We start from the raw sequence: 21,946 nt of genomic DNA on the forward strand, positions 1-21,946 counted from the left end.
GACGGTATATCGCCTAAACATTGAGTGAAGCCAAGTAATGGCGGCGAAACATCCATGTGTGTGTGCCATGTTGCCATAGCAACTGCTGTCCTGATGACAATGGCGGCTGTATTTTTTTTCTATAAATTTTGCCGTAATAATTTTGTCATTAAAACATAAAAGAAATAACTTGCTTCCCTGTGGAATGTAATCCCTTGTGTTTTGTTTTTTAAAATTGTACTGTTGCGGCACCATTTAACCACACAAGACGATATTTTAAATATTTTTTGTGAAACAGTGACGCAGTTAATCAGTCGGTAGTTCACGACGTAATGGCGGCCGACTAGCTTACTATGGTGAGAGTGTGTGCGTGTTTATTGTCTTTACACGATCGCTAGCTTACTATGGTGGCTTCACGTTGTTTGTTCGTAATACGGTGTCCGTCTTTTTTTATACGTCCATGCCCACAGGAATATACCTTATAAAATAATTTAATTTTGGTTACCCACAACTACATTAAATTTTTTAAATGTTCAGTTTCTTATTTAATTAATACTTAAATTATATCCATTGTGGAATTGTGTGTGGTGTGATGAGATCTAAAAAAAATTATACCTACCTAACGCAGTTTTCATACTTTATTTTTCTTAAAATGGAAAATTTAATAATTTTTATATAAATATAAAATTTAATAACAAGATTGTACTTAACATTATTTCTAAAAGCATAGCCAAAAATTTAATTCGAATCAACGAAGAAGCGGAAAATTTTAACACACCCCGAACAAAAAAACATTTTTAACCAATAAGTAAAAAATAAAACACCAAATCTAGCCAAACATATATTTATTCTATCAAATCACTAGCCGCGTCGGGACTCGTCATCATGGCGGGCGCGGAGGCCGTCGCGGGCGCTTCGTTTCTCTGCGCTTTTTCCATTGTATCTGAGAGGATCTCTTTGAGTGTGGTCGCTAGTGCCTTGGGGTTGCCGCTGCTGTCCAACTGTGGAGATATAAAATATAAAAAAAAACCATTACGAAATTAGAGTTTTTTGAGAACACGAATTTAAATAATATTGTATTGCTATTCGAATTTGATATTGTTTTTGAATTTATTTTGAAGCAGACAATAATTACTTAAATAATATGTACATTGTACGTACATGCAAATGTTACAAAAGCAAAAGCTTGTCAACTTTTTTAATTTTTGCTTAAATTTCAGTATTGCAATTTTATCTAACATGATACTTTGTCAGAATAAATGTAGAAGAATATCTATCTCTTACTTCTATACTAATAATATAGTAAAAATTTTGTTTGATTGTTTGGAAGCTACAATCTCAGGAACTACTGGACCGATTTTAAGATCCTTTCACTTGTAGATATACGTAGTATATTATTATTATTAGTCTGTGCTTTCACCGTTAGATATTATACCTATACGTGATCCCCGAGTGCTATATCCTATCCTTCCTACTAATATTATAAATGCGAAAGATTAGTTTGTGAGGATGGGTGTGTATGTGTGTTTGTTACTCTTTCACGCAAATACTACAGAACCGATTGCAATGAAATTTAGCACACGTATAGCGGGTAACTTGGATTAACACATAGGATAGGTTTTATCCCGGAAATCCCACGGGAACGGGAACTATGCGGGTTTTTCTTTAAAACGCGGGCGAAGCCGCGGGCGGAAAGCTAGTCCTACATATGTACCGACCACGGACAAAGTCACGGGCACAGCTAGTTATATACACTTACCGTAATCACATGTCCGCCGAACCGCTTGTGCACATTCTTCACCTTATGCGCCGCCTGCCTCACGATCTGCCGCGCCGCGTTTATCTCGCACTCCGGCCGACCGAGTTCAGATAGCTTGTTTTGTAATCTTGTTGCTGCTACCTGATAGAGAAGAAAAAAGTTTTTGAAGTGAAAACTTCTTTAGCGGCGTTGGGTATAAAATCTTAAACTCGCGTCAGGACACGTGGCCTGATCGAAAAAGCGTAAGACGGATGGATATCAAACATGCTCAACGTTAATAATCAAGTTTTCACTTCTGCCGGCACTTCCGGAGTGCAACCCGTCTTTTTTTCTGCTAAATTTTGATAATCAAAAATAATTTATCGTAGCATAAGACGCGCTCAAAATACGTAATGAAATAGATGTCGACTGACCACTCTGCGATATTGGATTCTAAGCACGTTAAATTACAAAGAATCTCGACAAATTTTCATGTCAAAAACATTACAATGTTTTAGGGCCAAACATTTTTTTGGAATATTTTTACATGTAAATTTAATTCGCATTTTACTAATTTTTTACTACACGTAAAAAAAATAATGTGTCCAGTTCGAATCTAAGATACAGTATGTGTATTTTATGATAGAAATAAAATCATTTATTAAACATCACTACAGTATCGTAAACAATTGGAAATCGTTTCCTTAAATCTCAATATTCATAGGTAATCATATTTCTAAAAAAAACACCTGCTGTAAAAAATATTTTTGTTTTTATTATTCACCTCATTATCAACCTCCAAAGCGACGATCTTCTCCGGCCACTTGACCTGCCTGTTGAATATGCTCGACATCCTCGGGTTCCGCGGGAAACCCACCAGGATGAAACCCTTAGCGTCTTGGTTCATCAGCATCTTCTCTTTTATTAGGTCCACTGTTAGTTGCTGCGTGGTATATTATAATAAAAATATATTAATAAAGATGGGTTTTGTTTGTATTACTGTGTTCAATTCGTAGTTTAGAGCTATCCCTATTTCGACGTAAAGGATATTTTGTTAATGATTTTTCTTAGAAAAAAGTAATAAAATGGAATTAGGTTTTTAAATGTACTTTAAAAAGACATGCATTTCGGCCTGTTATCTCGAAATAATTCAAGCATTTGATTTCGCGTAAAATGGCATTAAAAATCTTTTGAATTTAATATTTATAACTTCACCAAGTAAACAATTTTTTTTGTTCTATATTAATGCTAAGACCTGAGATAAGTCTATTTTATATTTGTAGATAATTACCAACCACAAATTTGTAAAATTTTAATTTAGAATGTTACCTCAGAAATATCCTCTTGCGCGTTCAGCTTATCCGAAATCATCCGTCCCCTGGCGGTGTCCTTCTCCGCCTCCTCCCGTATCAGTTCCCCTGGCCGTATCGTCATGTACCCTGTAATGCTGGCCATCGTCTCCGCGACCGTCTGGTTGCCAGCACCAGGTACACCGTTGACGAATATTACGGGCAGGTGCCTGATTGGTGACATATCGTACCCCGTATCCTCCTGGGAGGTTCAATAATGTTATGAATGATGAATTACAACGAAATTTCATAAAAAGCTATTTTGATATTCTATGAAATTTATGAAATTTGCGTTATCTAACTTGGTATATAATATTTTGTTGATCGGATGTGCCTTGATATCTTGTTAAATTACATAGTTTTGAGGAATTATTATAGGATGTAGAAGCCTCTATTTTTTAGAAGTACCAAGTAAGCATACCTTTATAGGTATGCTTATCTTTAAAATTTAAATATTATTATTTAACGTGGTCATGAAGTCAAAATAATATAGCTATCCAAGGCACAAGAGTAAACTCAATACATGATATACCTAGATATTAGATGCCATCTTTAAGTGTTCATATCGAATTTATAACCCTTTACAACCGGGAGCAAAAATTTTGTCAAAACCAGTTAAAATCTTATTCTGTCCTTTACTTATGGTCCTTATAATGTAAGAAAAATATTAAAAAAAATCCTGTTCATGCTGGTCTCCAGCAATCAGACCCTCACGATCGTGAGTCTCAGGAATAATTTGTAAGTCGCATGATCGTGAGTGTTTGTTCTCATCGATATATTTACATTTATTTATAGATTAAAAAAAGAAAATTTCATATTTTAATATATTTATTTTAATAAAAAAACTCAAATTCAACATTCTTTTATAATTTTTAATCAGTCTTCAAGACTCAATAACGATAAAATCAAAATTAATGGTAAATATTAACTTCCAAGAGATCAAAGTATGTAATTGTAAATTGTAATGTCAAGTACAATAGGATTTATAACAATAATCAGCCTTAATAGATACTAATAAAGATAAAGACTACATATTTTTAACATGATAGGACATAAAACAATTTTTGTCACGAGACAAACATAAATACCCATCACATTTGGTACATTTAATTTTAGAGCGACTTCCACAACCTTCCATTCGACAGCATCTGGGTGCTTTAATGTCATCAAAGACAGGATAGTGTTCATATCCGTCATACCTCTGCTTTTGATGGAACATTAGCTGGTCTGAATATTTTATAATGTCGAGGAGGAACTGATGGTAAATAATCCTCATTTTCTTCTCTACGAAAACGATCTGGTATGCAGGATAAGCTATCAGCAACATTCAAACGAAAATCAAGCAGAGCCAGTGATTCTTTTCTAGGTAACTTATTGGCTAAACAATCGTTTCGGTAAAGCCTCCAAGAGTTGACCAGCGCAAGATCCAAGAAGTGTATGAGAACTTTCAACGTTGTACTTTCCATAGCGGATTACCTGTATCTTTTGCAGCCGGAGTATCAGAATCAATAACATGGAGTGCATTACGAAGGACAAGGAACCTGTCTCGTGACATAAGACGAGATACCAGCTCTAACTTAGTACCAGCTCTCCAATACATCGGCAGTCGAGGAAAGGAAATGCAGCCCATGATGATATGTGCTGCAAATAATTAAGCGATCTCTGCACTTGTACATTTGAGTTCACGGCCAGTGCGTAGGAAATATACGTTTGTGCAACGCGATACTCAGTGTCAAAATAGTCGTTAAAATAATCAATTGGACGCCTTGCCGGCTTTATTTGCAGAGCAGGATAGTCGTGCGCTTTCTCTGCGAATGTAGTTTGCTTCCATACTCTCTTTCTTGTTGGCCTGGGTGCTGATGCTGAAACTCTTCTTCGAACAGCTTCCAGAACAACTTCTGATAAGCTGGACCTATCATGTGTAGCAGAAGTTGAATTGTCTTGGCGTGATCTTCTAGATGCCCGAACAGTGTTTCTTGGTGTCGGCGGGATTTGTATCTCAATCAACGGAGAAAGTTGTGGCACTACTGGAGTAGATGACGTCGAAGGAGCCATAAAGGAACTCTCAGGGACAACTTCATCGACCTGCTCCCCTTCAAAGTGATTTTCATCATTAGTTTGCCTAAATAAGACATCTTGATCGAATAATTCCAGGTCGTCTTCGTCAAAATCTTCTAGCTCTGAATTATTTCCATCATTTAATAGGTCTGCTATCATGTCATCAGTAAGCTTAAGCCCTAAAATAAAAAATAAAACCATATTTAGGAAGCATAATACTCAAAACCAACTTAAAAATGCACCACAACAAAACAAATTAATTGTACGTACTACGACCGGTATCACACGACCGTGAGTGTTTAAATTTCGAAGAAGATTCTAATGAAACTATCGATGTAAAGTACAAAAAACACTTGATATACTTTAAAGCAACTCATAAACACACGATACACATAGAAAGTTGTTTAAATATCTGTTTAAATTACGTAAATATTAGGTACTTACGCGAGCGGGAATCGTTGTCGAAGAACGCAGCCATCCTTCCTGCGGCCTCTGGGCTTCTGACAAGTTATGACTTGTGTCTACACTAATAAACCAGTTTTTCGCGCGTTCTCAGATAGACTCACTAACGATCGGCATAGGTTGCGTTCGCAAAAATTGATTTGATTTTGGTCCAGATTTTTTTAAAGTCAAGACTCACGATCTTATCAGACCGGTTGTAAAGGGATAAGCATCTGGGTGGTCTTTACTTTCATTTATTGGGTCTTTATTTTGAAAACCCGGAAATTTTAGGTACATATAAAAGAAAAATAAAATAACTACCTACTAACCTCGCGTATTTGCCTAGAGTAAAAACAACCCATTCCGTATATAAATTATCCACTAGCAAATTATAAATGTAAATTATTTTGGATAGAAATTAAATTCATTTCCAAAAGAGTCAACTTTTTGAAAACGGTACGTCTAGATTTTTGACGGTTTTTGAACGATGACAACGTTTGACAATATTTATTTTTCTTTTCTTCAGTGTATCCTTTTTGCATTTATATTAAAATCATTTTGCACGAAATAGCTACTACACCTATTTCAATTTTCAGATAACAAAAACTAAATTATAGAAATACACTTGAAATACACAATATAGTTAAAATATTTTTTCAGTTTCAATAATATTACATACAATACAAACGTTGGTTGTTGTCGTTTAAAAAAGTTAACGGACGGCGGTGTTTGAATTAATATTATAACGCTTTTTATGTTCTTACAAGTTACACACATAATATATCATCGAATCCCACGTTTAGACTTTTTTAGATATTGGCTATTATGTTTTCACAATAATTATGTTGTGTATTAGATACTAGCCGCTCCGCGCGGTTTCACCCCCGTGCCTCCTCTCCTGTTGGCCATAGCGTGATGTCACAGACTAATAATAATATACTACGTATACAAGTGATGTTATATAGCCTATAGCCTTCCTCGATAAATGAGCTATCTAACACCGAAAGAATTTTTCAAATCGGACCAGTAGTTCCCGAGATTAGCGCGTTCAAACAAACAAACAAACAAACTCTTCAGCTTTATAATATGTATTAGTATAGATAGATAGGTAGGTAGGTCAATTCTTATTTCGTATGTTCCCATCGATGTTTCAAAGTTTAAAATCTGCTTAATATTTGAGTTTCTATGGAGTAGCGGTCCCGGTGAAATGAAAAGCTCATAATTCACAAATAAGTATAACACTCCTGAATGACTTGTTGAAAGATTAAACTTTCTCCCGCTCTGGGTTCGTGGTCTATTGAAAGCAAAATTGGATGTCAAATGAAACGGCAATTACTGTGTCATGGACGATGGACATATCCGCCGGGTAATTTATACTACCTGTGGATTATAACAATACCTTAATTTATGTATGATTGTATATAAACTAGATGCTCTTGATTAAGATGTGCGTGATTTTTACTGATTCGTATCGTATATTAAATCTTACTTACCTCATACAAAGGTTTAGGTTTAGGACTAATGAAATATTAGAGCTTTTATGTTTCATAAATTATTTAAGAATATGCATTTTCGAAAATATTTCAAAAGTAACTATCACTACATAGTATAAAACAAAGTCGCTTTCTCTGTCCCTATGTCCCTTTGTATGCTTAAATCTTTAAAACTACGCAACGGATTTTGATGCGGTTTTTTTTAATAGATAGAGTGATTCAAGAGGAAGGTTTTAGTATATAATTTATTAGGTTTTAGACAAAGCGGGCGAAGACGCGGGCGGAAAGCTAGTGTATAATATAAAGTACACTACAGATTTTGTTATTAAGAGCCTTCTTGAAAATGTACATGGACTGTATAACTGTATTTGGACTTGTTATTTTCACGAACGCGCGAAGGATGCGGGTTCGAGTCCCGCCTCGTGATCGAATTTTTTCTATTCTTTATAAATTTATATTTGTTATTTTCATTCAACTCTTTATGTTCACCGAAGCGAACAATAAATGCTCAGTAACTCAAAAAATCCCAAAATATCACCTCATAGAGAAGTGCCATAGATCAACATTAGGTGTCGCTGCACGTGCGAACTACGAATCTCTCACAAGTTGCTTCCGACTGGGCATTGAGAAGAAGGCTTTGGCACTAAACTTTAGCCCCAAACATGCATGGAATAGCTCCCTTGAGTATTCTTGTGAAGTGCTAAAATGTGCGGAATCCGAAGGCGGTTTGTCGCTGAGTAACGATACGAGATACGACTATTACAGTATTTATGCCAAGCCTATACGTGAGTGCTTAATTTTTAATAATTTATACCTACTAATATTATAAAGAGGTTATATTTATAACTACTGAGTTAGGTAGGTACTCAGGCTATTTTAAGTTTTTATTCCGGTTCACGCAGTTGGAGTACAGTCTAGTCTCTAGTAAATTACAGGTCAAACTTTCATATTAGGATTTTTATTCGCATGAATTTTAATATAAAGAACTTGCACTCTGTGAGACAACGGTATAGATGACTGTGCTGGCCAGCTCGTAGAATATACATATAAAGAAAATAATTTAAAGGATTTATTTTACAGCTAATGTTAACACGACGTGCGTACCAGCCTCAGGAATGTTTTACTTACTTGACAATCAGTTGAACTATACACAAGCTCAGAACAAATGTAAAAACATGAGTGGCGTACTAGCAGATGTTACTAGCGAGCAACGCACGGACGCGCTTGCGCAAGTACTAATCAATGCTAACTTGGCAGCCGCTTATGTTGGACTTACTAAAAACAACGGCTCTTCTTTTTATAGTTTGAATGGTAAAACATGATTAGTATGTTTATAAAAATTAAAATAAAAAAAATGTCGTACTCAAATTATTAATATGTGTCAGGAAATTCTCTCTATTGCACAACATATAGAGCGTGGGCTCCAGGTCATCCACGAAAAAACCCTAATTACAATTGTGTTGTATTGACCAAGCAGCACACATGGCGAACTACAAGATGTAATAATGCATTCCCATCCTTATGCGAACTTTTTCCAAATGGACCATACAAAAAAGGTTCTATATTTACCAATATCGGAAGTGGTAAGATTTCCTTGGCTCTATATAATAACTAAGCGTTAAATAATATATTGTAACTACATGCGTTGCGATTTATAAATACACTGTAACATTTGAAATATAATTTCAGAAACAACATCTTTCAACGAACACCATGAAAATGATGATGCAGCCAATATCACATCTTCAATGTTTAATTTCCTTTAATACAAATAATATACACATTCAACGTCATTTTACTATGAAATAATATTACAACCATTTTACATACAACTTTAGTTTTTCCCTTTTCTATGGATGATGATTATATTTTCGTGAAATGAAATTGAAGTGTTTTGACATTTGACATATTGACATTTGACAGTGACATCAGTTTATTGTATTTGTTTATTTTGTTAACAAAAAATTAGTGATTGTAGATTTGATTTAATAAAATCCAATTTTCTAAGACATTTAATTGAAATGGGACAAGGCAAAAGCCAATTCACCGAGGAAGAACTTCAGGATTATGAGGTAGCATCGTGTTAATTATATCGATTCAAAGTAAATCGTATAACATTGTGTGAGTAATTCGTTATTTTTTGCAGGATCTCACGTATTTTACAAAGAAAGAAGTCTTGTAGTAAGTAACATCATCTACTTTATTCTATAATTGACATGAATACAGTTGATTTAACCCTTTTATTCACAATTTTAGTGCACATCAAAAATTTAAGGCGTTGGCACCGGAAAAAGTAGGGCATAACAAAAACGCAAAACTACCGATGACTAAAATCCTACAGTATCCAGAACTACGCGTAAATCCCTTCAGGGATAGAATCTGCAAAGTGTTTAGTTCCAGCAATGATGGAGATTGCACTTTTGAAGATTTTCTCGACATGATGTCTGTGTTTAGTGAAAATGCACCTAAAGCAGTGAAAGCAGAACATGCCTTCAGGATATTTGGTAAGTGAACAATTTAATGTTTTATTTTGCTTATAATGATTTGTATAACCTTCTTATATAAAATATAATCCCTGATAACTACTTGTTTCACTTAACAAATGTTAAGTCTGTGTCTTCATTTGCAATTATCAATGTCAAACAATGGGATTCCTCATTTTATTTATTATGGTCCTACATCCAGACATACTTTGTAAGTCTCCTCCTGGCATCTACATTCAGTTGTAGATTCAAATATATCTGTTCTTATTATTTTATTACAATGAGAATTCATATTAGTTTCTATATTCACATATTTTTCAACAATTTTCCTACAGATTTTGATGGAGATGACATGATCGGTGTATCTGACTTACGGGAAGTGATAGAGAGATTATGTGGCCCAGAGCTCAAATTGAGCGACTCAGAAATACAACAACTTGTCCAAAATGTTCTAGAAGAAGCCGACTTGGATGATGATGGTGCACTATCATTTGCTGAATTTGAGCATATTATTGACAAGAGCTCAGATTTTTGCCAGTAAGACTTCGTACTTATATAAATTTTCAGCAATTTTCTCAAATGGGAAAGGGGTTCTCAAATTCTCATTTGAAAATTTTGTTTTATACCTTTATTTTAGCATCTTGCTGAGAAATCCTGAATTGTAATAGGAACAGCATTTAATATTCTTATTTCTATAAGCTGTATTGTGTTTTATTAGGTGACTCATTTATTAACTTTATGCTTAAGTGATTCAGAATTGATTGAAGTTTATCTAATTAACTGACTACTTCCATTGATGACCTGCTTTTAGTGACGGTGGTATATATTGTTTGAATTCACTGCAACTGTTAATTTTTCTTGATTTTTCATATAACTTCAAAAAGAATAACATTTTAATATAAGCTTCAATTAAACTAATCCTGTAATGTATAACTAAGGGGTGCTCGAGCAGTCAACGACCGACCGCTCGAGCAGTCCGTGTATGTCGCTCAGCTGTTAACTGCTTGAGCTGGCCGAGTACGGCTCTAACTTGTATATAAATCATATGAAGATAATTTTGCTTATTAGTAGAATGAATTGTGCACAATTATAAGAAATTTACTAATAACATTTTTTTTCAGCTCCTTCCGCATAAGACTGTAATTGTTTGGTTGCAACTACATGGTGTTTTTTGAAGAAGAAGATATATCATTCCCGTAAATTATTTGGGATTTAAAGTGACAGTTCTACAAAATATGTGTTCAATACATATTATATACTAATCATCACAAACTTTATTGTTCATTTAAAATATTTTTTAGATAAATGTTTGTGTGTCGATCAGACACACCTTACAGTGAAACAAATTTGGATAATCATATAGATTTTAAGTTACCATACTTTTTATTCTATAATTAATAAGGTAATTATAAATTAAAAGTTTCTCAACTATTCTCAAATTAATTATTATCGTTTAAATTTTTATTGTATTTATGTAAGTGAAAATGCTTTATTTAAAATAATTTTTTGTTGTATTTGTCTTCCTTTATGTAGTCAAAATATTTACAATGTTTTTTTATTGTGTTATAATGATTTAAAAATAATTGACTGCCAAATTAGTATTTTAAGGTTTTTGTAAGTAGTGTAATTTGAATATTAATATTAAATAAATTTGAAGCAATAACTGTTTGTTTTAATATCCTTAATCAGCTAGTGATTTGAATTTGCCAAGTGCAATAAATTTGTTATATTAATTTTATCTTATGTGTGTGCAAGTCTAATATAATTACAGAGAGCTATTATCTATGCTTTCCCTTTAAGTGCAAGAATATATTACATATAATAATGACTATGTACTAGTTATATTCATAAGCTGTTCTAAGAATGACCACATTCATACTTTTTATATTTCAAACACTAACTTTGCTAATAGATTGGATAACAGACAGACAGCAGAGATAAAACCAGTCAAAACAACTCAAACAATTATTACCGAGTATAAAAAAATATTTATTATAATAAATGTTGAAAAAATTGATTCTTACATAAAATAATTAATTCAGTTCTGTAGATATCCTGGCAACTTCATTCTCATGAAAATCCATGTTGTAAAGAATGAAACAAGGATACAGAGAAATGCCACAGATATAAGAAGAATTCTGTTTAATTTTGGTGTTGATGGGTTGTGTGTTCTGTCTAGGATGATGAATCCAAGTCCACCAAGAGAAAAGAGGAAGCTGGACGCCAATCCCTCCATAATATATTGTCCATTGACTCTGTTCGGCATAAACGCCACAGGACGGCTGTGTCCGTGCTCATCTGTGGTTGAACCTACGCTAGGAGGCTCCACAATCACGTCATATATAATACCTGTAACAATACACACATTTATTGGTATACTTAACACGTACTTAATCTTATAGGAGTACAATCACAAAACTAACCTCCCGTTACAAGAAAATACGATAGGAGCACTAAAGAGAAGGTTGTCATAGCTGATGGGGCCTGAAGCCATGATGGCTTTTTAATTTTTATATTAGGTATTTCAAGCACAGTGAATGGTAATGCGAAAAGTGCTTCCATTTTTCGGTAAATTAACAAAACAAGTAAATTATTACTGATTGCAGCGGTTATGTTTTAGATATGACGTTGACAAATTTTAGTTGCCATTTGACTTGTTCAATTTGCCTGAATAAATATATGACTTCAGTAAAGTATATATTAATAAATAATAGTTAATATCAAACCCATACTGTGTAAATTTTTATGTATTTTAAATAAGAAAACAAATATAAATAGCGTCTAAAATAATTTAGATTGATTATAATTTTTATTTGAATTTTACACATTCATTGGTAAAATACAATAAGTAGCAACACCTCCAAAGTGTACGTTTAGAATTTTTGTAGTGACATCTATTGGTAGCAAAATAAAATAGTAAAGACGTTCCATTTTATGAAATAATTTTATTTCAATAATTAGTTTTTTATGAAGTAAGAATAGAAAAAATAGCACAGTTAACATTTAATATGTTTAATATAACATTAAAATTAATGGTTTCAAAACAAAATAGTTAATCTCAATTTATTGAATTAGTAATTATTTTAGTTGTTAAATAATTAAGTTTTGAGAAAAGCGAAAATTTTAAAAAGGAACGTTGTGCTGAACTTACCAATCAGAAAAGGCTGTTATTATTAAATGTTTTAATTTCATTGGTCTATTTTTAAATAATTTGTCAATTGAATCTTTTAAACCAATGGAATATCCTAAAGTTTATGAAATAAAATTAATTGACCCAAAGAAAAATCTACTGTGAAAAAACTTGGAATTTGACTACGGAATTTGATAACTGTCAAATTCATTGAAAATGTTCGCGACTTCAATTCGTCAGTTTCGCTTTTCGTGATCGTGGCCCAGTTTTGCAATTTTTTATGTTTCCAGATGGCGATCAGTGCTTTAGTTATTTAAAAATGTCTTAATGTGATGAATGTGCTTGTGAAATGTGTCGTTTGGTTATAAAATAAATATTCCGCAAAGATATGTGCTTATTTTAAATTATTACACAAAAATGAACTGGAATGTGAATATTTTACTTATATTACGATGAAGGGTGGACTGTGTATCATTTACACGTCGTTATTGACAATTTCGGTACTGTCAAGGTAAGATAATAGACCGGGAGATACTGACACAAAATTTCGAGTCATTTGTAACAAGGATGGCGGTTCTACAGGGGTCTTAGTACGCAATGACAAAAAGAAAAATGATGGTGTGAACGCTGGTACCGGTGTCTTAGTCGCGTGGGCGTTTGTCGAACTCGTCGGAAAAATAGCGAAAGTCAAACGATTTGTAACACAAAAATTTTAGAATTTACCGATAGCCCATAAAAAAGTAGTAGGCGGTAGTGTCATGCCATACTTTTCCGGTGTGGCTTACAGCCCGCCATACCGACGCGAATGTGTTGATTTAAATAAAACAATCATTCAACCATTTGTACCAGGCTAACTTTTGCACAGGTAACTATCGTCGTGCAGCCATTTACGAAAATCGCCATGCCATACTTTTCAGACGATTCCAAATGGTCGCCATACCGCCGAAAATCTGCAAAAAATTTTTATTTCGCCAAACTTTTTGTACCAGTATTGCATTTGGATTTTTGGAGAGTATTTGATAAAATGTGACCATTATTATATTTGCCATACTTCTAGTAGGGGGAAAAAGTGCTGTTATACTTGAAAACTTAATTTATTATTAATTTATATAAGTGAGGATTTCCAACACTTAGATCTTTGAAATTTTGTATTTATATTTGTTGATCCTCAAACTTACAGGAAAAATAAGTGCCATACTGTTACAAATCGTTTGACTTTCGCTATTTTCCGACGAGTTCGACTAACGCCCACGCGACTAAGCCGCCGGTACCAGCGTTCACGCCATCGTTTTTCTTTTTGTCATTGCGTACTAAGACCCCTGTAGAACCGCCATCCTGTTACAAATGACTCGAAATTTTGTGTCAGTATCTCCCGGTCTATAATTACAATGTATTGAATACGAAACTATGTTATGGATATTTTCATTCATATGTCGATATTACACTCGTTGTTTTTGTTACAGTTGTGCCCTATTTCTTTTGGTAGTGTCCGAAGCTTTGCAAGTAGATGATATTGAGGCAAAAGTGGACCTATCAGGACTTCATAATGTTTCAAAGAAATCGGGTGAAATTGTATCTGGGCCAGCAGATGAGTTGCCGGAGAGACCTCCTGAAACAGATGTACCAGGGGAGCAGCACACAGAGGAAGATGACAAGAAGATGAAATTCCCGGACACATTATCTGTGAACTCCGTAACAACAGATGGGTATGTATTTATTGTATATTTCCTTATATTATTGCCTCATGCTGTAATACAAAAATATTATTAGTTCATAACATACAACTTCAGGTGAGTTCAGGGTAAATATGTTAGTTTTTTTATGTGCGACAAAAGATTTATGAACCAATGAGAACTGAACACAAAAATAAAATTGTATTATTATGATCACAAAAATTATAACCAAATTCCTTAAAATTTAAACTTTAAACTTTAATTATCTTTTATTACTTCATAATTAGGTTAAAATAAAATTGATAAAAAATGTAAGGAAAAGAAGCAATGTTAAAACAATTATTTTGAATGAGTAAGTAGCTATTGTCCATTCACTTTGATGTTTTTATATTGAGAATGATTCAGCAGTTTTCTGCTGATTGTCTCTAATCATGCATAGGATGTAAATCTTATACAGTTTAAAACCATTTAATTGTAGGTAGTTAATCTTAATATGAAAATTTGCCTATGTAGACTATATCTGTATTCTTAGGAGTAGATAATATATAGGCTATGTACTTATTTTTTCTATATCAAGCTTACTTTAACATATTTAAAAGTAAAAAGTTAACTCCAAAAATCACACTCAAGTTTGTAAACATAAAAAAATAGTGAAATACACATAATTTATATCAATAACGTCTATCATATTTGTTTTATCTTCCATTTCCTCTGAAAATAACTAATTATTAAATTAGGATGTGATTTTAATTATCTAGTTGTAATGTTATCTCCGTAGATATGGGTTTATGTTTATCATTTTGTATAAACTTGACCATTTTGTTATTAATTTGAATCATAATATTGTTAAATTGCAAATTTTAACTTAAGATTGGTTACAAATTTTTCTAAAGCAACCTAAAAACCGAACTAAATAATAAGCAAATCAAATGATACTTTTGATCTTCAAAATAATGTTATGAATTTCTCCAGTACCTTTGAAGGCATCCACTCGGCTTTATTCCGGTGTTGTGGTATAGGGGTATAGTAGTTATAGCCTATATCACTCAGCGGTAACATACATGCATTTTATATATGGAAATAATTTAGGAAATTGGTTCAATAGTTCTACAGATTAGTGGGTTTAGACAAGTCCCTATAACTAAGTCTATGTCCCTATAACTAAGTAACTAAGTCTTCAGCTATGTTAAAATAAAAATATATTTACTGTCACTCATACTTTATAATCTTCTTATATATAAAATTCTCGTGTCACAATGTTAGTCTGCATACTCCTCCGAAACGGGTGGACCGATTCTCATGAAATTTTCTTTGCATATCGGGTAAGTCTGAGAATCGGCCAACATCTATTTTTCATATGTACCACGGGCGAAGCCGGGGCGGTCCGCTAGTATTACTATAGATTCTTTTAAAGGAGAAGCCCAAAAATCAGTTGTAAAAAAATCTCACACATTGCCCTCTTATCAAACGCACAAGTATTTTTATAAAACTCATCTCTTGCCAAATTCGCGATATCGCTTATCGACACTGGTATAAGTTCCTTGTTCAATGTTCTTGTTCGATGTTTATTTTAGTAAGTACCTAAAGTAATCTCATGGCAACCTCGTTAGTGTAGTGGTTACGACGTATGCGTTAAAACTGGAAGGTTCTAGGGTTCGATCCACGATGTAGGATATTACTTCTGAATCCATATAACTATGGTAATATGGAGTCCCATATACTCCCTTACCCTTCCCAGTCCTTGCTTTTATTCTCCGCGTCAATCCTTTGTTTGCATTCCTTGCATTCAGCCAAGCATTTAGACCATTCTGTAAAGATCTTACGCCTCTGCTTCTGCTGCGTTTAGCCACTTTTATTCGACTGTGGTGCTTCTTTATAACTATTATTTGTTTGTATTTTTTCGTAACAGTGGTTCTAAATACTCAAGTGTTAAACTGGCCTTCAAGAAAAGTAAAAATATTATAAGCGTTTAACATAATATGATTAATGTAATCGTTGAATCTGTTAAAAAAAGTTACCGCTCTAATAATTTTTTGTTTTACACGATAAGCATTCGACCGTGAGTATTAATGTCGAGAAATCGAAAGTACTGCCTAAATATAGTATCGTACTATTTTAATGGTTATATTAACCGTTTTATGAGTCCGGTATGTTTAGTTTTTTGGTTTATCGATTACTACGAAAACGTTGTGAAATCTACGTGCTAGTATGTGATTAATGAACATGAACATCGCGCCACGTTGTTTGTTTTTTGAAGTGATTATATACAGGATTTAGACTGAAAATAACATAATCATAATACAAAACAAATCATGCAAAATTTTGCAATATTTATTATTGCACGCCTCATAAGCGAAGCGTTGAGGTGGGTACTACTGTCACTTCGCGCAAAACATCTGATTTTTCAAACTTAAAATGTCTTTATGTATCATATAGACCGGGAGATACTGACACAAAATTTCGAGTCATTTGTAATAGGATGGCGGTTCTACAGGGTTCTTAGTACGCAATGACAAAAAGAAAAATGATAGTGTGAACGCTGGTACCGGCGGCTTAGTCGCGTGGGCGTTAGTCGAACTCGTCGGAAAATAGCGAAAGTCAAACGATTTGTAACAGTATGGCACTTATTTTTCCTGGAAGTTTGAGGATCAAAGAATATAAATACAAAATTTCAAAGATCTAGGTGTTGGAAATCTTTACTTATATAAATTAATACTAAATTAATTTTTCAAGTATGACAGCACTTTTTCCCCCTACTAGAAGTATGGCAAATATAATAATGGTCACATTTTATCAAATACTCTCCAAAAATCCAAATGCAATACTGGTACAAAAAGTTTGGCGAAATAAATTTTTTTTGCAGATTTTCGGCGGTATGGCGACCATTTGGAATCGCCCGAAAAGTATGGCATAGCGATTTTCGTAAATGGCTGCACGACGATGGTTACCTGTGCAAAAGTTAGCCTGGTACAAATGGTTGAATAATTGTTTTATTTAAATCAACATATTCGCGTCGGTATGGCGGGCTGTAAGTCACACCGGAAAAGTATGGCATGACACTACCGCCTACTTCTTTTTTATGGGCTATCGGTAAATACTAAAATTTTTGTGTTACAAATCGTTTGACTTTCGCTATTTTTCCGACGAGTTCGGCTAACGCCCACGCGACTAAACCACCGATACCAGCGATCACACCATCATTTTTCTTTTTATCATTGCGTACTAAGACCCCTGTAGAACCGCCATCCTGTTACAAATGACTCGAAATTTTGTGTCAGTATCTCCCGGTCTAATACATTACACTTGTAAGATAATACATACACACACATATTAAGAAAAAACACTATTTTTAACGTTCATGATATTTTTGATGTCATTTTTGTTATTTAAACTAGTTAAAAAACAGTTTAAAAAAGTTCTGTCTTGGACGTCCGTGTGTCTGTATGTGCGGATCCTTTTTCTTGTTAACACGATAGCGACCGAAATACTTTACTAATCGAGTCTTTTTTTAGGGTTCCGTACCTCAAAAGGAAAAAACGGAACCCTTATAGGATCACTTTGTTGTCCGTCTGTCCGTCCGTCCGTCCGTCCGTCTGTCAAGACCCTTTTTCTCAGGAACGCGTGGTGGTATGAAGCTGAAATTTATATCAATTACTCAGGTATACTGTCCCTTGAAGCTGTGAAAAAATCAAACTTCTAAGCCAACGCAATCAAAAGATACAGCCGTTTATGCCGCAAATTTTCGACACTTGCAAGGGAATCAAAACCTACAGGGTGCTTCCCGTGAACTCAGAATCTTGAAATTTGGTACGAAGCAACGTCTTATAGCATAGATAAAGGAAAAATTACGAAAACCATAAATTTTTAGTTACATCACATAATATTTTTTTTTTTAATAATTTTAAACTTACTACCCATTTCTGCATAAACGCGTAGAGGTATTAAATTGAAATTCATACCAAATACTCAGGTCTATAATACCTTTAAGCTGTAACAAAATCAAACTTCTATATCAACGCAATCAAAAGAAACAAGGTTTGTACGGAACCCTCGGTGCGCGAGTCCGACTCGCACTTGGCCGGTTTTTTTTCTCTTACGCTTGAGTATGCTCAGGAATAGAACCCTTTCATTTTTCAGGGTCTGATTCGATGTGGTTTAATTGTTATTAAATAAACAAAAATAATAATTAATAAATATTTATTAAAAAAAAATTATGAGGCGTGCACTTTTGGATTTTCCAAATTATTTTATGTTTATGCCCATATGTTGCAAGTTGGTTTTCCATTCTTGAGGACGTTCTTTTAATCATCTGCATTTTTTAAAGTATCAGAAGTCAAGGCTACTGAACCACTATCAAGAGAATTGCTATTAACATTTCTGTAACACAAATAGTATCATTTCAGAGGGGTTATCAACAGCTACTTACATTTTTACGTACGTCACAGTCTACGTACTGTAACGTACGTAGTCTGATTTATATCTACACGCACTTACGAAATTCTTTGTGTCAGTGACATCTATTTTATACCGTGTTGCCTAGCAGGTGCGTGGTCATGATATTTGGCCAATGTCAGACACACCCGCTCAATAACATTGAACGAGATTTCAAGATTCGTACCACGTTCTCACAGATTTCTATGAGATTGCTTGCTTGTTATTTAGCTCCCATAAAAATTCTGCGTTTTGAAACTTAGGTACTCGAAGGAATCCGGTTGATCTAAAATATGCAGTTTTTTGTTTAGTTGAAAACTTTTATGCGAGCGCTATGTACCTATCATTAGGCCTAGGCGGTTTGGCTCTATCTTATTAAACAGCTTAATTTATTTTAATGAAAGTAACTTTATCAGTTCGAAAGCTTTACAAACAATCCAGCTCAATCAAAAACAAATCTGAATTAGAAATGTAATTACCATTACATATACCCAAAAAGACTATCAAGACTTGGTCTATCAGAAAGTTAGGCTATAGTCTAGTCTCTGGACAGTTATACAATGGTCTATGCATGAAATCGGTTACGTAACTTATAATTAAAGTGAGATAATACGATGGACACGTACGGAAGTTCGGCTAATCAACAATGGGGTGCATTGGCTGAGGTTATCAGCCTATCGGTCGTTATGCGAACGCCTTGGGCCAATTTAAATGGCTTTCAGAAACGCGTAGGTGACTGTGAACAATCTAGACTGAATTGTTTTTCCGAGAAGTGGTGTGATTTAAATTGGATGGAATAAAAACAGTTTAGAATACGCATCCAATTTGTAGCGTTCTTAAACACTTCTTTCCTCGATTTCCTGAAATAAGACTTATAGTTTTCTGAAGTATTTATTGTAAGACATCCGGGCACTTATTCAGCTTACTGGGTATGCCAGATTGAAATTTTCTGTTAGATATATTTTTAAGATAACCTTTTATACAAACTTTGCTCTGTGATGACGAACGCAAAATTGAATTAGCCTGTACAGCCGTTCGGAAGATGTTTTAGCTTTAAGCTTCAAGTTAATGCCATGTCCATTATGTACACAATATCGTCATCTAAAGCTGAAGAGTTTGTTTGAACGCGCTAATCTCAGGAAGTACTGGTACTATTTGAAAAATTCTTTCAGTGTTAGATAGCCCATTTATCGAGGAAGGCCATAGGCTATATAACACCACGCTAAGACCAACAGGAGCGGAGAAATGCGGGTAAAACTGCGGGGCACTGCTAGTATTGAATATCAGGGACATTTAACTTGCAAGATTTTGCGTCAAACTACAACTTGCTCGTGTTCACACTCCACGTGCAGTAATTTCACTTGACTCAGAAAACAATTAAAGCAAGTAACAATCAATTCTAATGACGTAATTATAGTTTGCTGATGATAAGGAGATCCTTTTGGCTTTATACGATACAATAAAATAGAAGGTTATTGGAAATATTGATTATATGGATCACGAAACTAACTAAATTGAACGTGACAAATCGCATAAAAACGTTTAGCATGTTTTACGCTCAATAATTTAATGCATATCCGATGTCAGTAACCTAGGTCTATATATAGCTTTTATTATAAGTTATTCTAAACATGACTGGAAGAATATTTACCACAATATTTGAAAAATTTCCCTTATGTATGTGGTCCTGTTTTCATTGTTTGCCAATCTGCCTAAAGCCCTACCATGATTGTGCTTATCCCCTGATTCCAAAGCCATCTTTCATACCTCGTTACGCGAAGTCACTTGTTGCACTCGAGAAGTATCACCCTGTCGTAATATTTCATTCGCTGTTTAGATGATAGTTTATTAGTTCTACTGATTGGCGAGAATAGACCGAGTTTCGGGACAATGGTACTAATGATACTGTTCGAAGATTTGTAGTACGGTTGGCACCTTGCAGGCAATGTCTGTCTACAGTAATATTTTAAAGAGAGATTTAATTTATTGTATACTCATAAGTTGTTATGAACAAAACGGAAAAAACTGCCAAATCGATTTAGAAAATTCTTCCACTTTTTGAAGCTTCACTATTCCTGAGTATGATTTGTTACGGTTCAACCGGGACAGAGCAGTAGTAAGTGACTAGTAAAATATATGTAACTAAGTAGACATAAATAGCTAGTATAATATTATAGTAGTTTAACTTTATTTGCGTAAATTTAAGCTAATGGTATCGCACGAAGGCTTTCCCTCATTCAAATTTCTATCCCCTATATCAGCAAGGTTTCATCAATCTATATTAGGTTTAGTCGCAAATCCGTTTAGGTGTTCAGAATATACATTGAAATATAGGGAAATAAATTTGAATTATTAGCCAGTTTCACTGCTTCTGCAAAGGTTTGTTAGTTTATCTGTCACTTAACAAATGATGTATGAAATATAAGTCCTAAAGTTTTAAATAAAATATCAGTGACTATATGAGGAACTCACGAAACTGACTGCGGTTCTACCAGTTGCGTGGATATAAAAAGGCATCATCTATAAATGTATAACTAACCTTAGAACAATAAATAAATCCTCATCTGCAGCCACATCATCAAAGTAGATATGTACATCAAAAAATCTTTTAAATTGCATTTATAGCTATAAAAATAACATTAAAATCCACGTTAAATGCCGGCTAACTAATACATAATAATTTATAATATTTGGTGGTGGTAATTTGGTGTGCCTAATAAAAATTATTTTATTCTTATTCTTATTCTTATTCTTATTCTAATAAAACTTATCAATAAAATCGATCGATAGTTCAGGGTCGTTAAGAGTAGCTCTGTTTATAATAAATTGCGTTTTAGGTATAGTTAGCAAGTTTGTGACGTCATGTAGTTTTTGCAAACATTTAACACCATTGTTGTTATTGTTAGTTGAGCAGGAAATTGATCAATTTATTTGCTGGTTTATTTATATAAAGGACTGGTTGTTCGAATCTGCTCTGCCTGGGTGTTCACTGTTCAGTTGTTCATTAGCTTTCTGCTTGCGGCTTCGCCCGCGTTGTTTAAAACTTAACAATCTATATAATAGATATTATACGAAAACCTTCCCCTTGTACCATTCTTTCTATTAAGAAAACATCATCCGTTGCGTAATTTAAAAGATCTATACAAACGTAGGGACAGACGGCTTTGTTTT

At 33.9% G+C, this 21,946-nt stretch overlaps 6 protein-coding genes across 6 annotated transcripts in view; 3 read left to right on the plus strand and 3 right to left on the minus strand.

Moving 5' to 3' along the window:
- Positions 1-824: 824 nt before the first annotated feature.
- LOC149490839 (uncharacterized) lies at positions 825-3,447 on the minus strand. Its single transcript, XM_089709167.1, has 4 exons — positions 3,047-3,447; positions 2,502-2,660; positions 1,739-1,879; positions 825-980 (listed from the first exon to the last, which is right to left on the minus strand). The coding sequence occupies exons 1-4, from the start codon at positions 3,248-3,250 to the stop codon at positions 825-827; spliced, it is 660 nt and encodes a 219-aa protein (XP_089565293.1). The 5' UTR covers positions 3,251-3,447.
- Positions 3,448-4,320: 873 nt separating this feature from the next.
- LOC149490840 (uncharacterized) lies at positions 4,321-5,695 on the minus strand. The gene is made up of 2 exons (XM_089708625.1): positions 5,569-5,695; positions 4,321-5,303 (listed from the first exon to the last, which is right to left on the minus strand). The coding sequence occupies exons 1-2, from the start codon at positions 5,600-5,602 to the stop codon at positions 4,639-4,641; spliced, it is 699 nt and encodes a 232-aa protein (XP_089564751.1). The 5' UTR covers positions 5,603-5,695; the 3' UTR covers positions 4,321-4,638.
- A 1,844-nt stretch (positions 5,696-7,539) lies between these two features.
- Positions 7,540-8,877, plus strand: LOC149490841 (uncharacterized). Its single transcript, XM_089710406.1, has 4 exons — positions 7,540-7,843; positions 8,139-8,369; positions 8,444-8,641; positions 8,748-8,877. Exons 1-4 carry the CDS (start codon positions 7,540-7,542, stop codon positions 8,822-8,824), a joined length of 810 nt encoding a protein of 269 aa, XP_089566532.1. The 3' UTR covers positions 8,825-8,877.
- Positions 8,878-8,975: 98 nt separating this feature from the next.
- On the plus strand, positions 8,976-11,223 carry LOC149490842 (calcium and integrin-binding protein 1-like). Its single transcript, XM_089708639.1, has 5 exons — positions 8,976-9,130; positions 9,205-9,239; positions 9,315-9,562; positions 9,877-10,078; positions 10,663-11,223. The coding sequence occupies exons 1-5, from the start codon at positions 9,080-9,082 to the stop codon at positions 10,682-10,684; spliced, it is 558 nt and encodes a 185-aa protein (XP_089564765.1). The 5' UTR covers positions 8,976-9,079; the 3' UTR covers positions 10,685-11,223.
- A 283-nt stretch (positions 11,224-11,506) lies between these two features.
- On the minus strand, positions 11,507-12,190 carry LOC149490843 (oligosaccharyltransferase complex subunit ostc-A). The gene is made up of 2 exons (XM_089711284.1): positions 11,965-12,190; positions 11,507-11,890 (listed from the first exon to the last, which is right to left on the minus strand). Exons 1-2 carry the CDS (start codon positions 12,101-12,103, stop codon positions 11,580-11,582), a joined length of 450 nt encoding a protein of 149 aa, XP_089567410.1. The 5' UTR covers positions 12,104-12,190; the 3' UTR covers positions 11,507-11,579.
- A 669-nt stretch (positions 12,191-12,859) lies between these two features.
- LOC149490844 (SUN domain-containing ossification factor) overlaps positions 12,860-21,946 on the plus strand; it is a 62,556-nt gene continuing 53,469 nt past the window's right edge. The window contains exons 1-2 of the mRNA XM_089708825.1: positions 12,860-13,182; positions 14,135-14,377. Coding sequence (XP_089564951.1) covers positions 13,124-13,182; positions 14,135-14,377 — 302 coding nt within the window. The 5' untranslated portion in view covers positions 12,860-13,123. The remainder of the gene's footprint in view (positions 13,183-14,134; positions 14,378-21,946) is intronic.

The sequence above is a fragment of the Colias philodice genome, chromosome 2 (genome assembly GCF_061535455.1).
Source record: "Colias philodice isolate Cphi_HAF_F1 chromosome 2, ilColPhil1 Martin Lab GWU primary, whole genome shotgun sequence".
Taxonomy (NCBI): Eukaryota; Metazoa; Arthropoda; class Insecta; order Lepidoptera; family Pieridae; genus Colias; species Colias philodice.